This window comes from Rhopilema esculentum, chromosome 16 (assembly GCF_057945365.1).
Source record: "Rhopilema esculentum isolate cy_ngs chromosome 16, ASM5794536v1, whole genome shotgun sequence".
NCBI lineage: Eukaryota > Metazoa > Cnidaria > Scyphozoa > Rhizostomeae > Rhizostomatidae > Rhopilema > Rhopilema esculentum.
The window spans coordinates 5,242,660-5,256,963 of NC_142830.1; the positions used below are offsets into that span (position 1 = coordinate 5,242,660).

The 14,304-nt window shown below is 38.4% G+C and overlaps 1 protein-coding gene across 4 annotated transcripts in view; it reads right to left on the reverse strand.

Annotated features, from left to right (window-relative positions):
* LOC135682118 (tyrosine-protein phosphatase Lar) overlaps positions 1-12,186 on the reverse strand; it is a 31,165-nt gene extending 18,979 nt beyond the window's left edge. For 3 of the 4 annotated variants that reach the window (XM_089113214.1, XM_089113215.1, XM_089113212.1), the window contains exons 1-15: positions 11,967-12,186; positions 9,396-9,737; positions 6,538-6,861; positions 5,994-6,317; positions 5,450-5,773; positions 4,905-5,228; positions 4,361-4,684; positions 3,816-4,139; positions 3,272-3,595; positions 2,727-3,050; positions 2,183-2,506; positions 1,638-1,961; positions 1,094-1,417; positions 550-873; positions 6-329 (exon numbers count right to left, since the gene is read on the reverse strand). In XM_089113214.1, coding sequence (XP_088969340.1) covers positions 6-329; positions 550-873; positions 1,094-1,417; positions 1,638-1,961; positions 2,183-2,506; positions 2,727-3,050; positions 3,272-3,595; positions 3,816-4,139; positions 4,361-4,684; positions 4,905-5,228; positions 5,450-5,773; positions 5,994-6,317; positions 6,538-6,861; positions 9,396-9,737; positions 11,967-12,045 — 4,633 coding nt within the window. In that variant the 5' untranslated portion in view covers positions 12,046-12,186. The remainder of the gene's footprint in view (positions 1-5; positions 330-549; positions 874-1,093; positions 1,418-1,637; positions 1,962-2,182; positions 2,507-2,726; positions 3,051-3,271; positions 3,596-3,815; positions 4,140-4,360; positions 4,685-4,904; positions 5,229-5,449; positions 5,774-5,993; positions 6,318-6,537; positions 6,862-9,395; positions 9,738-11,966) is intronic. The other variant, XM_089113213.1, reaches the window with a different exon arrangement.
* Between the last annotated feature and the right edge of the window lie 2,118 nt (positions 12,187-14,304).

A 14,304-nucleotide genomic window follows, 5' to 3' on the forward strand; every position in this document is an offset into this window, starting at 1 on the left:
CTTACCATTCTCCAGAGTTCTCATCGTCCTCGTTTCACTGAACACACCAACGGCAACAGTGACTGCTGCAACACGCACCTCATAGCAAGACCAATACGTCAAATTTGTCAGAATCCACTCAGTTGCATTAGTTTCTGTTTCTGTAGTATTCCAAGACGAGTTCCCAGCGGGAACCAGGTTGTTTTCACTGCAATTGACTCGTCTATAATTTATGGTGTAGTTTCTGACAATGCCATGAGTAACATTTGCATCTGGAGCATTCCACGTTACTGACAAACTTGATGAGGAACGAGGCTGTAAGCTGACAATCTTTGGAGAACCAGTTGGAGCTGAAGGAAAGAAACAACTCAGTAATATATGCTGTTACAAAAAACATTTTTCTTGAATGGTAAAATCGATCATTTTCATTAAATAGTCAAGTCTGAAATATCATTCTTGCCACAATTCAACAAGGCATAAACGTTCTATTACATTAAAGTACAATGAAACACATTTGTGACCAAATTGGCAAGTCAAAATGAAATTTACAACAAACAAGCAAGTACTTACCATTCTCCAGAGTTCTCATCGTCCTCGTTTCACTGAACACACCAACGGCAACAGTGACTGCTGCAACACGCACCTCATAGCAAGACCAATACGTCAAATTTGTCAGAATCCACTCAGTTGCATTAGTTTCTGTTTCTGTAGTATTCCAAGACGAGTTCCCAGCGGGAACCAGGTTGTTTTCACTGCAATTGACTCGTCTATAATTTATGGTGTAGTTTCTGACAATGCCATGAGTAACATTTGCATCTGGAGCATTCCACGTTACTGACAAACTTGATGAGGAACGAGGCTGTAAGCTGACTATCTTTGGAGAACCAGTTGGAGCTGAAGGAAAGAAACAACTCAGTAATATATGCTGTTACAAAAAACATTTTTCTTGAATGGTAAAATCGATCATTTTCATTAAATAGTCAAGTCTGAAATATCATTCTTGCCACAATTCAACAAGGCATAAACGTTCTATTACATTAAAGTACAATGAAACACATTTGTGACCAAATTGGCAAGTCAAAATGAAATTTACAACAAACAAGCAAGTACTTACCATTCTCCAGAGTTCTCATCGTCCTCGTTTCACTGAACACACCAACGGCAACAGTGACTGCTGCAACACGCACCTCATAGCAAGACCAATACGTCAAATTTGTCAGAATCCACTCAGTTGCATTAGTTTCTGTTTCTGTAGTATTCCAAGACGAGTTCCCAGCGGGAACCAGGTTGTTTTCACTGCAATTGACTCGTCTATAATTTATGGTGTAGTTTCTGACAATGCCATGAGTAACATTTGCATCTGGAGCATTCCACGTTACTGACAAACTTGATGAGGAACGAGGCTGTAAGCTGACAATCTTTGGAGAACCAGTTGGAGCTGAAGGAAAGAAACAACTCAGTAATATATGCTGTTACAAAAAACATTTTTCTTGAATGGTAAAATCGATCATTTTCATTAAATAGTCAAGTCTGAAATATCATTCTTGCCACAATTCAACAAGGCATAAACGTTCTATTACATTAAAGTACAATGAAACACATTTGTGACCAAATTGGCAAGTCAAAATGAAATTTACAACAAACAAGCAAGTACTTACCATTCTCCAGAGTTCTCATCGTCCTCGTTTCACTGAACACACCAACGGCAACAGTGACTGCTGCAACACGCACCTCATAGCAAGACCAATACGTCAAATTTGTCAGAATCCACTCAGTTGCATTAGTTTCTGTTTCTGTAGTATTCCAAGACGAGTTCCCAGCGGGAACCAGGTTGTTTTCACTGCAATTGACTCGTCTATAATTTATGGTGTAGTTTCTGACAATGCCATGAGTAACATTTGCATCTGGAGCATTCCACGTTACTGACAAACTTGATGAGGAACGAGGCTGTAAGCTGACAATCTTTGGAGAACCAGTTGGAGCTGAAGGAAAGAAACAACTCAGTAATATATGCTGTTACAAAAAACATTTTTCTTGAATGGTAAAATCGATCATTTTCATTAAATAGTCAAGTCTGAAATATCATTCTTGCCACAATTCAACAAGGCATAAACGTTCTATTACATTAAAGTACAATGAAACACATTTGTGACCAAATTGGCAAGTCAAAATGAAATTTACAACAAACAAGCAAAGTACTTACCATTTTCCAGAGTTCTCATCGTCCTCGTTTCACTGAACACACCAACGGCAACAGTGACTGCTGCAACACGCACCTCATAGCAAGACCAATACGTCAAATTTGTCAGAATCCACTCAGTTGCATTAGTTTCTGTTTCTGTAGTATTCCAAGACGAGTTCCCAGCGGGAACCAGGTTGTTTTCACTGCAATTGACTCGTCTATAATTTATGGTGTAGTTTCTGACAATGCCATGAGTAACATTTGCATCTGGAGCATTCCACGTTACTGACAAACTTGATGAGGAACGAGGCTGTAAGCTGACTATCTTTGGAGAACCAGTTGGAGCTGAAGGAAAGAAACAACTCAGTAATATATGCTGTTACAAAAAACATTTTTCTTGAATGGTAAAATCGATCATTTTCATTAAATAGTCAAGTCTGAAATATCATTCTTGCCACAATTCAACAAGGCATAAACGTTCTATTACATTAAAGTACAATGAAACACATTTGTGACCAAATTGGCAAGTCAAAATGAAATTTACAACAAACAAGCAAGTACTTACCAGTCTCCAGAGTTCTCATCGTCCTCGTTTCACTGAACACACCAACGGCAACAGTGACTGCTGCAACACGCACCTCATAGCAAGACCAATACGTCAAATTTGTCAGAATCCACTCAGTTGCATTAGTTTCTGTTTCTGTAGTATTCCAAGACGAGTTCCCAGCGGGAACCAGGTTGTTTTCACTGCAATTGACTCGTCTATAATTTATGGTGTAGTTTCTGACAATGCCATGAGTAACATTTGCATCTGGAGCATTCCACGTTACTGACAAACTTGATGAGGAACGAGGCTGTAAGCTGACTATCTTTGGAGAACCAGTTGGAGCTGAAGGAAAGAAACAACTCAGTAATATATGCTGTTACAAAAAACATTTTTCTTGAATGGTAAAATCGATCATTTTCATTAAATAGTCAAGTCTGAAATATCATACTTGCCACAATTCAACAAGGCATAAACGTTCTATTACATTAAAGTACAATGAAACACATTTGTGACCAAATTGGCAAGTCAAAATGAAATTTACAACAAACAAGCAAAGTACTTACCATTTTCCAGAGTTCTCATCGTCCTCGTTTCACTGAACACACCAACGGCAACAGTGACTGCTGCAACACGCACCTCATAGCAAGACCAATACGTCAAATTTGTCAGAATCCACTCAGTTGCATTAGTTTCTGTTTCTGTAGTATTCCAAGACGAGTTCCCAGCGGGAACCAGGTTGTTTTCACTGCAATTGACTCGTCTATAATTTATGGTGTAGTTTCTGACAATGCCATGAGTAACATTTGCATCTGGAGCATTCCACGTTACTGACAAACTTGATGAGGAACGAGGCTGTAAGCTGACTATCTTTGGAGAACCAGTTGGAGCTGAAGGAAAGAAACAACTCAGTAATATATGCTGTTACAAAAAACATTTTTCTTGAATGGTAAAATCGATCATTTTCATTAAATAGTCAAGTCTGAAATATCATTCTTGCCACAATTCAACAAGGCATAAACGTTCTATTACATTAAAGTACAATGAAACACATTTGTGACCAAATTGGCAAGTCAAAATGAAATTTACAACAAACAAGCAAGTACTTACCATTCTCCAGAGTTCTCATCGTCCTCGTTTCACTGAACACACCAACGGCAACAGTGACTGCTGCAACACGCACCTCATAGCAAGACCAATACGTCAAATTTGTCAGAATCCACTCAGTTGCATTAGTTTCTGTTTCTGTAGTATTCCAAGACGAGTTCCCAGCGGGAACCAGGTTGTTTTCACTGCAATTGACTCGTCTATAATTTATGGTGTAGTTTCTGACAATGCCATGAGTAACATTTGCATCTGGAGCATTCCACGTTACTGACAAACTTGATGAGGAACGAGGCTGTAAGCTGACAATCTTTGGAGAACCAGTTGGAGCTGAAGGAAAGAAACAACTCAGTAATATATGCTGTTACAAAAAACATTTTTCTTGAATGGTAAAATCGATCATTTTCATTAAATAGTCAAGTCTGAAATATCATTCTTGCCACAATTCAACAAGGCATAAAGGTTCTATTACATTAAAGTACAATGAAACACATTTGTGACCAAATTGGCAAGTCAAAATGAAATTTACAACAAACAAGCAAAGTACTTACCATTTTCCAGAGTTCTCATCGTCCTCGTTTCACTGAACACACCAACGGCAACAGTGACTGCTGCAACACGCACCTCATAGCAAGACCAATACGTCAAATTTGTCAGAATCCACTCAGTTGCATTAGTTTCTGTTTCTGTAGTATTCCAAGACGAGTTCCCAGCGGGAACCAGGTTGTTTTCACTGCAATTGACTCGTCTATAATTTATGGTGTAGTTTCTGACAATGCCATGAGTAACATTTGCATCTGGAGCAATCCACGTTACTGACAAACTTGATGAGGAACGAGGCTGTAAGCTGACAATCTTTGGAGAACCAGTTGGAGCTGAAGAAAAAAAACAACTCAGTAATATATGCTGTTACAAAAAACATTTTTCTTGAATGGTAAAATCGATCATTTTCATTAAATAGTCAAGTCTGAAATATCATTCTTGCCACAATTCAACAAGGCATAAACGTTCTATTACATTAAAGTACAATGAAACACATTTGTGACCAAATTGGCAAGTCAAAATGAAATTTACAACAAACAAGCAAGTACTTACCATTCTCCAGAGTTCTCATCGTCCTCGTTTCACTGAACACACCAACGGCAACAGTGACTGCTGCAACACGCACCTCATAGCAAGACCAATACGTCAAATTTGTCAGAATCCACTCAGTTGCATTAGTTTCTGTTTCTGTAGTATTCCAAGACGAGTTCCCAGCGGGAACCAGGTTGTTTTCACTGCAATTGACTCGTCTATAATTTATGGTGTAGTTTCTGACAATGCCATGAGTAACATTTGCATCTGGAGCATTCCACGTTACTGACAAACTTGATGAGGAACGAGGCTGTAAGCTGACAATCTTTGGAGAACCAGTTGGAGCTGAAGGAAAGAAACAACTCAGTAATATATGCTGTTACAAAAAACATTTTTCTTGAATGGTAAAATCGATCATTTTCATTAAATAGTCAAGTCTGAAATATCATTCTTGCCACAATTCAACAAGGCATAAACGTTCTATTACATTAAAGTACAATGAAACACATTTGTGACCAAATTGACAAGTCAAAATGAAATTTACAACAAACAAGCAAAGTACTTACCATTTTCCAGAGTTCTCATCGTCCTCGTTTCACTGAACACACCAACGGCAACAGTGACTGCTGCAACACGCACCTCATAGCAAGACCAATACGTCAAATTTGTCAGAATCCACTCAGTTGCATTAGTTTCTGTTTCTGTAGTATTCCAAGACGAGTTCCCAGCGGGAACCAGGTTGTTTTCACTGCAATTGACTCGTCTATAATTTATGGTGTAGTTTCTGACAATGCCATGAGTAACATTTGCATCTGGAGCAATCCACGTTACTGACAAACTTGATGAGGAACGAGGCTGTAAGCTGACAATCTTTGGAGAACCAGTTGGAGCTGAAGAAAAAAAACAACTCAGTAATATATGCTGTTACAAAAAACATTTTTCTTGAATGGTAAAATCGATCATTTTCATTAAATAGTCAAGTCTGAAATATCATTCTTGCCACAATTCAACAAGGCATAAACGTTCTATTACATTAAAGTACAATGAAACACATTTGTGACCAAATTGGCAAGTCAAAATGAAATTTACAACAAACAAGCAAGTACTTACCATTCTCCAGAGTTCTCATCGTCCTCGTTTCACTGAACACACCAACGGCAACAGTGACTGCTGCAACACGCACCTCATAGCAAGACCAATACGTCAAATTTGTCAGAATCCACTCAGTTGCATTAGTTTCTGTTTCTGTAGTATTCCAAGACGAGTTCCCAGCGGGAACCAGGTTGTTTTCACTGCAATTGACTCGTCTATAATTTATGGTGTAGTTTCTGACAATGCCATGAGTAACATTTGCATCTGGAGCATTCCACGTTACTGACAAACTTGATGAGGAACGAGGCTGTAAGCTGACAATCTTTGGAGAACCAGTTGGAGCTGAAGGAAAGAAACAACTCAGTAATATATGCTGTTACAAAAAACATTTTTCTTGAATGGTAAAATCGATCATTTTCATTAAATAGTCAAGTCTGAAATATCATTCTTGCCACAATTCAACAAGGCATAAACGTTCTATTACATTAAAGTACAATGAAACACATTTGTGACCAAATTGGCAAGTCAAAATGAAATTTACAACAAACAAGCAAGTACTTACCATTCTCCAGAGTTCTCATCGTCCTCGTTTCACTGAACACACCAACGGCAACAGTGACTGCTGCAACACGCACCTCATAGCAAGACCAATACGTCAAATTTGTCAGAATCCACTCAGTTGCATTAGTTTCTGTTTCTGTAGTATTCCAAGACGAGTTCCCAGCGGGAACCAGGTTGTTTTCACTGCAATTGACTCGTCTATAATTTATGGTGTAGTTTCTGACAATGTCATGAGTAACATTTGCATCTGGAGCAATCCACGTTACTGACAAACTTGATGAGGAACGAGGCTGTAAGCTGACAATCTTTGGAGAACCAGTTGGAGCTGAAGGAAAGAAACAACTCAGTAATATATGCTGTTACAAAAAACATTTTTCTTGAATGGTAAAATCGATCATTTTCATTAAATAGTCAAGTCTGAAATATCATTCTTGCCACAATTCAACAAGGCATAAACGTTCTATTACATTAAAGAAAACAATTGAAATATAAATAAAAATGTTTACACCTAATACGCAGTTGATTTTGGCCTACTTAAATGTAAGAAACAGATTCTGTGGACACTAATACTTTTCATATCACCCAAAGAAGACTTTTAAAATGTTGTGCACCCTCTATTACACAAACACTGGCCAAGCGCTTCAACAATGAGGTATTTTGTCAACTGCTTAAAAAGGAAAAAAAAGGGAGAAAAAGAAGAATTTAAAGATATTTATTATTTTTATAGCAGATCTAGAAGAAACCAAAGCATCCAGAACCTTTGATTTTCTTGTTGCAACTACAATCTTGGCAAAAAATGCTGAGACACTTGCAAAAAAAGAAGCTACTTACAAATCACCCACCCCCTCTCCCCCCGAATCAATGTTGTGATTTGATTGGTAACTAATGTTGTAATCCCCACTTATTCTGTAACCATCCTAAACAAAATTGACCACAGGGGGAGGGGGGTTTAGGTCACCAGGGCACATTATATGAAGATATAGCACGGGAATTTCTTTTTACTTCATTTGTCTCAGCTATTTTTTGCCAGGAGTGTAGCTCTGGCAAAGCATTATGTATGTGTTCGATGTGTGAAAATCAGGAAAGGGGAAATAGAGCCTATCAAAGAATTATGGGACAATGTGGTAACAGTGGGAAGTTAGTTACCTAGGTGACAGGTTGTGTGTCAGCAAAGTTGCAGTGAAAGCAAGAATAAGATGTGGATGGGAAAAATGCAGAAAGTGCAGTGAATTATATCTTGGAAGAAAGTTTTCTCTAAAGATTAATGGAAGGATCTATAACACATGTGTAAGATCAGCTAGGTTACATGATAGTGAAGCAAGAATGGCTGAGAGAGCCATGGCAAGGAAGATATGTGGGGTGAAAAAGATTGATTAGAAAATATGATTGAACTGATGGAAATGCTGGGCTTGAAAGAAACAGTGGATAAGCTAGTAAAAGCAAATGGAGTGTGGTGGTATGAACATGTCCCAAGGAGACAAGAAAATGATGTTCTCAAAAAGGCTCTGCTTTGGAAGTTGATGGTCTGAGAAAGAAAGGAAGACCCAAAAGACTTGGAAAAAGCGAGTGGAAGAATAAATGAAGAAACATGATCTACTGAAAGAAGATGCTCAATATAGAGAGGAATGGCGTAAAAGAGTGAAACCAATTTTTTCAGAGCATAAGTAAATCTGGCCACCTGCTTTAAAGTGGACACAGCCGGTTCAAAACTTGATTGATGGACTGATACTCTTGAGAACTTAAACAATACTGATATTCTGATATTCTTGAGAACAGAACAAAACAGCCAGTTGTGTTATGTTTTGACTAAAACATACATTAAACAGTTTTGCTACCTACCATAAAACCTCTGTGCTAAGCTCCCTTTCTATAAAGCCCCTTTTACTAGAGGGCAAAATTTAAAAAAGCCTCCTTTCTCTATTAAGCTCCCCAATTTAAACCCTGATGTCAAACAAAGAAAACATGCACATTGAGTGGGTCTCTTAATGGGTGTGATGAAGCAGACCTACCAAGTCACACACATTTTGGGTGAGACACACGCATTTCGGTCCTTTCTCACACTCACACACATCATAGCAGAATCCTCAAGCATTTTGCAACAAACTTCTTGGTTTACTTAAATTTTCAATTTCATTCCAAATCCTAGCAAAATCCCTCTTTCCTAACAAGGCATGTTAGCACAATAACTGCAACTAGATAATAAGATGACTAGATAACAACGAATTCACACAGGTTGGTAAAGTTACATTTATTGTTACATTTATTGGCAAGCCTACACAAATATCAGGTTAGCTTTTTTGCGACTATGACACATTGTGAATTGATTGAAAATGTAAAAAGGAGCATAATATCCCTTAGAGTTTCAATTGAGCAGATTGCAATCGGAGTTGTCAGAGCGGAGTAACTTTTTCTCGAGAATGAAATTTGGGATTGCAGTTACACTACGATGCTCCTCCGCTTGCTTGCTCGGGGGCTACACCCCAGGACCCTACTTTTGGTTGTGTGGCAATCAGGATTTGTTCTGGACCAAACATTTCCCTGCCTTTTAAAAAATCTCACTCATTCTCAAAACTGAAACTTGACGATAAGATTATGCGCATTAAAACAGCCAATTTGAAGATTTCCTTGTGCACCTTAGAAGTCAAGATGATACTCATATTGATACTCATAATGAACTTTTTAAAACATGTTTTGCCTTGAATAATTAATGAGTCCCCCTCTCTTTTAAGCCCCATCCATCTAGGAATGCAAAATAATGACCTCCTGGAGCTTAATAGAGCTTTTACGGTAATACCCACAACATGATAATCAGTTATTTTACATTATGAGACTCCCAATCAGAATACTCAGTACACTCACCATTCTCTTTTGTTGTTGAGCATAAAGGAGCTGTCTGTTTAAAATTAGTGCCATTCTCGAGCAAGGCTGAAATCTGTACACTGTAACTTGTCCATTTCTTTAAATTTGTAAGATTGTATTCCAGGGTACTTTCCTGTGTGGAAAATGAAACATTTCTGCTTTCCGATGTTTCAGCTGACAACGAGCAGTTGCTGACAGTCCCAAAAGTGATCAGATATGTAGCATTCGGCTTGCTGTCATTAAGGAAAATATTGCTCCATGTCAACTTCAATGAAGTTGAAGACGTACTTGTTACTTCAAAAGACTTGAATGCACATGCTTGTCCAAGAAGACAGCAAAATGCTGAAAGAAAAAGTCAGGAATACAAAACTAGGCTCAAAATGTTTTGGAGAAAGAAAATTGGTACTTAGTCTAAAATTATCAAAAGCCCACATTGTTCGGAAATATTTATGTCAAAATGGCAAAAACTCTTCCTTCACTTGCTTTGTCTATGACAAAAAGGGGGGATACTACCATTAAGGCCTAACAGGGGTCTGGTCTGTTTGAGGGTTTTATCCAGGCTACCTAATGGCCCAATATTAGCAGACACCTCTGGGTGGTTGCCCCCCCCTCCAATTATCTTTCCCAAATGAATGGCAGGCAATGTGTATACCAGTAGGGTAAGGCAGGGGTACTTTGGGTAATTTTACTAGAAATCGAAATATATCCCTAAAAATTTGTTGCTTTATGTTTTTTCATTACATTTTCATCAGCATAATGTCAATCTTAGGTTTCTTAATGAATATATTCACTTGAGGCCTTATTACATGTAAAGTTAATTTTAATTATCAAAAGTTTTAGAGTATTAAAGGGGATGTTGAAAGTGTTGTAGCAAAAAACACAACTATAAACATAGACTTAAGTATAATTGTAGACAGCTCAATAAATGATTTCTGGGGACAATGAGGGGAAATCCCACAAATATGATCAAAAGTATTGTAATCTGTGTTTTAAGTCACTTTCTACAGTTTTAGGGAATCAAATGTCTCTGTTGTCCCCGCACTGTGTATGACCAAGTACTCTGATTTGACAAATTTTTGTAAAATGAATTTCTGTAATTTTAGGTGATATTTTCTGAATTGACAAACATTTTTATCCCTGGATGGTACCAAATGACACAATTTTGATTTTTATGCTACCATTTTTGGGTTATTGTAAAAAAAGACTACCATTTGAGATAATTCATAGCATTTTAGCTTTGGCCCTCTTTGACCCTGACTGCACCCCCTGTCAGGCCTTAATGGGAGTACCCTCGCGGGGTATGACCCTTCCTTTACTTGCCATTTCTTTTGACTAAACAGCATAGCACAGCAATCATAATCAATAGTTCATTTTCTAAATTCATGCATTGATGAAGGAAAGCAACACTGTTAGTACCCTGGGTGCCAGAGCCTGAGAATAATGGTGCCCCTGTTGTGTGTGCCCTGCATCCCCGTCCTCTGGCCTTCCTGTGAGTGTCTATATACTTACTGTAAATCCTCAAATTGCCCCCCCCCTCGAAAAAGCCCCCCTCGAATAAGCCCCCACTCTCGAATAAGCCCCCGATGCTACCGTAAATTCTCGATTTGGACCCCTAAATTTGATGATTTTTGCCATCTGAGGTTGCCTTGCGTTTTATTGAATTACCACAACAAATTCATACTTTTGGTAGTAACTAATAAAGAAATTCCTACTAAAATAACCGATATCTGCTAATAATATGTCTTCTTGATGTCTACAATAATTTCATAAGCCCCCCTCGTTTAAACCCCCCCCCCTCGAATAAGCCCCATCCAAAAATATCAAAAATAAATAAGCCCCCAGGGGCTAATTCGAGGATTTACGGTAAGTCTATCTGAGTTTCTAGTCGAACGTGGCACGCTAAAAATAAAAAAAACACTCTCTCCGAGTTTCTTCAAAATAGAAGGAAAGACTGCTCTGAAGTTCGTGCGGAAGTTAAAAACAACAGTCTTGCCACTACTTTAAATGATCACGTAGATCCAAGCAGTTTTGTGTTGCCTTGGTCTTCGTCAATTCAAGCCTTTTTGGAAGAGGTAATCTTTAAAATTTATGCAAGCAGGCTTTTCAGAAGGAAATTTACCAAAAACTTTCCCTTGAAAAACCTTCTCACCCGTTGCTTTTTGCCAGACCAGTGCGGAAGTCCACCACACGCAACTGATTCCTCAATTGTGATGACCATCATGTGTGACGGAGGTTCTTTTCTTTAACCAAAACATTGATATAATTATCTCGATTTCCCCCACTACCATAACTATGTACATGCGGGTTTTTCGAAAGCATTTGTGTTACTTGTGAGCACAAACATTTATTTCGATAAAAGCGGTCACTAGGGGAAAGGGGTTCAAGTTTCAAACTTGAGAATAACCTACACTATTTGAAGCTTCCTCCAATTTATATTGCACAGAGCTACCCGCCTGTGTGATCTATGCTAGTCAAAAGCCCTAATCATTATCATACATAATTATTAATTTGCATAAAAGACAAATAAACAGCATAGTATAAGAATTGCTGCCGTGAACGAAAAGACGTTACCTAGGGCAAGTCTGATACCTATTGTTGAAAGTTTCATTTTCACGACAACCTCAGTTCCAGCTTGTCCGGGCTTCATCATACTAGACACCTTCTTCTTGCTGTATCCGATATAATTTCATCACATTTTCCAGCTTGGATTGAAATATATTTTTAAATCATTTTGAGTGCCAAGTTTCCGAGCGTAGACCAAGTGGCGGAAGTTGAAGGTTTAAAATAAAACGAAAGGGCTAGGAACTAGGAAGTAATTTGATACCAAAAGAAGGGGTGGAACAAAATTCTATACAAATCAAACTGGAAACTTGAGCAAACCATATACTTTGGAATGCTGGGCAACTAGATAATGACTTCTTCCTAGATACTACGGAAATTTGTGAAAAGTTTCAAAAACAGTTTTATGTTTACATAATACAGTTCAGGCGCGCAACCAGAAATTTCAGAGGGCACGGGTCAAAGACACAAAAAGGGCACTAATTAAACTTCATTAAAGGTCCACCGGGGCATTTGTTTAGGTACGCCGAAAATATGAGCAGTTGGTAAATCTGTAAATATTGTACGCCAGACAAGGGAAACTGATCAATAGAGAAAAGTTGTGGTGTACGGTTTATTTTGTAGTGAGGTGTGATTTATTTTTTCCTTTTAATGTTAACTATGCACATGACTTCTTTCTGTTTGCCATCCAGTGCCGCCGGGAAGTTTAGGAGGCCCGAGGGAGGGGGGAAATGGAAAAAACAATGCCTCTTGCGAGCGAAGCCAGCAAAAATTTTGCCACAACACCCTTGCAAATAGCTTAAATTCACTTATTCGTATAAGATGTTTTACTTTTTATTTGTAATGTTGTATCTTTTAATAAATTCCATTTAAAAACGGAATTCATTGCTTTGTGAGGCTCCCTAGACCTCGAGGCCCTAGGGCAATTTGCCCCTTTGTCCCCCTCTCGGCGACCCTGCTGTCATCTCCTTTTCCCAGAGCCAGCTCACTTTTGAATAGCAGCCCATCATCTTCCATTCCCGAAGACATTTTGCTCTTTAAAATATTATTATTGAATTCTTTGCTTCGCATTACAGATTGGAGGAGGTTGAACAGTTCCACGAGCCTTGCCTTCAGCTGGTTTCTGTCTCCAAGTCTTGCCTTCAGCTGATTTGTAATACTGATAAGGAACGGAACAGCTGAACATCAACTTTTTGTGCCATCTTTACTGCTTGCTAATACCAGTCCGAAAATATTTCTCTGCATTCGCTCGTTTCATGCAAAGGTCTTCTATGACCCTGTCAACTATGTGACAGGCTTAACTTAACGAGAAACCTTTCATTGATTTTCCTTTACAACATTTTGCGATGCCAAACTTTTACTTGAAGGTATGAACCCTTTTGTTGATTGGTTTCGAGAATTTTCTGAAAAGCTTTCTTGCTCATTCTTTAATTCAAAAATGTGATTCTGAATTGTGAAACATCAAGATCTGATTCTTTGAAATATTTTCCTCCTTTTTACAAGACAGACTAAGCGAGGGTGCTGGGAGTAGTGACTTCCCAAATATTTGATTTTAGAAGCAAGTAACACTTGGACTCGCTACAAGTCTCTCTCTATCCATTCAGAAATCTGAAAAATATAGAAAAGAAAAAAAAGAAAAAATGGAAGGGAAGGAGGTTTCCTCCCATTTTTTTCTTTCTTTCCCTTTATTTTTCAGAGGGAGAGCCTTGTAGCAAGTCCAACTAACACTCTGCTTTTACAGTGTCGTCGGTACGAAATTCATATTGGGAGGTTGCCCATTGTTTCAGTACACTAGGAAATATACTACAGTTTGACAATTTGATTCGTTCAACAGTTTGAAATATACCACGCCCCCCCCACCCCCCAATCCCCCGGTTCCGACCAGGGGCGTAACTTGGCCAATAGGTTTGGGGGGGTGAAAAGGGTTTCTGCCCTGCAAAACTGAGTGGTGCCCTGCAGACCTCGTAGCAACGGTTTGTCTATAGGTTACTAGTGAAAGCTTTACCAGTGTACACTGGTCTTTACCAAGGACAAAGCAATAAAAACAAACTTGAAACTTCATTGCCTATGAAATATCTATTTCTCTACTTGAGCGCAAATTGTTTCTTTTATATTCACTTTATTTAATGTTGGTTTGCGAAATACTAGCTAATAAACAGCTAATTGGGGGGGGGGGGGGTACATGATGTAGACAGTGCAACGAAATTTAGCCCAGTGGGGCTAAGAATCAAGTTTAGCGAGGTAGGAGGACCCACCATGGTTGGGTCCGACGTGAATAAAATTTTTGAAATTATACCTTGTAAAAGGGCTAAAAAGCATCTTTCAGACAAAAATTTAGCAAAACACTATT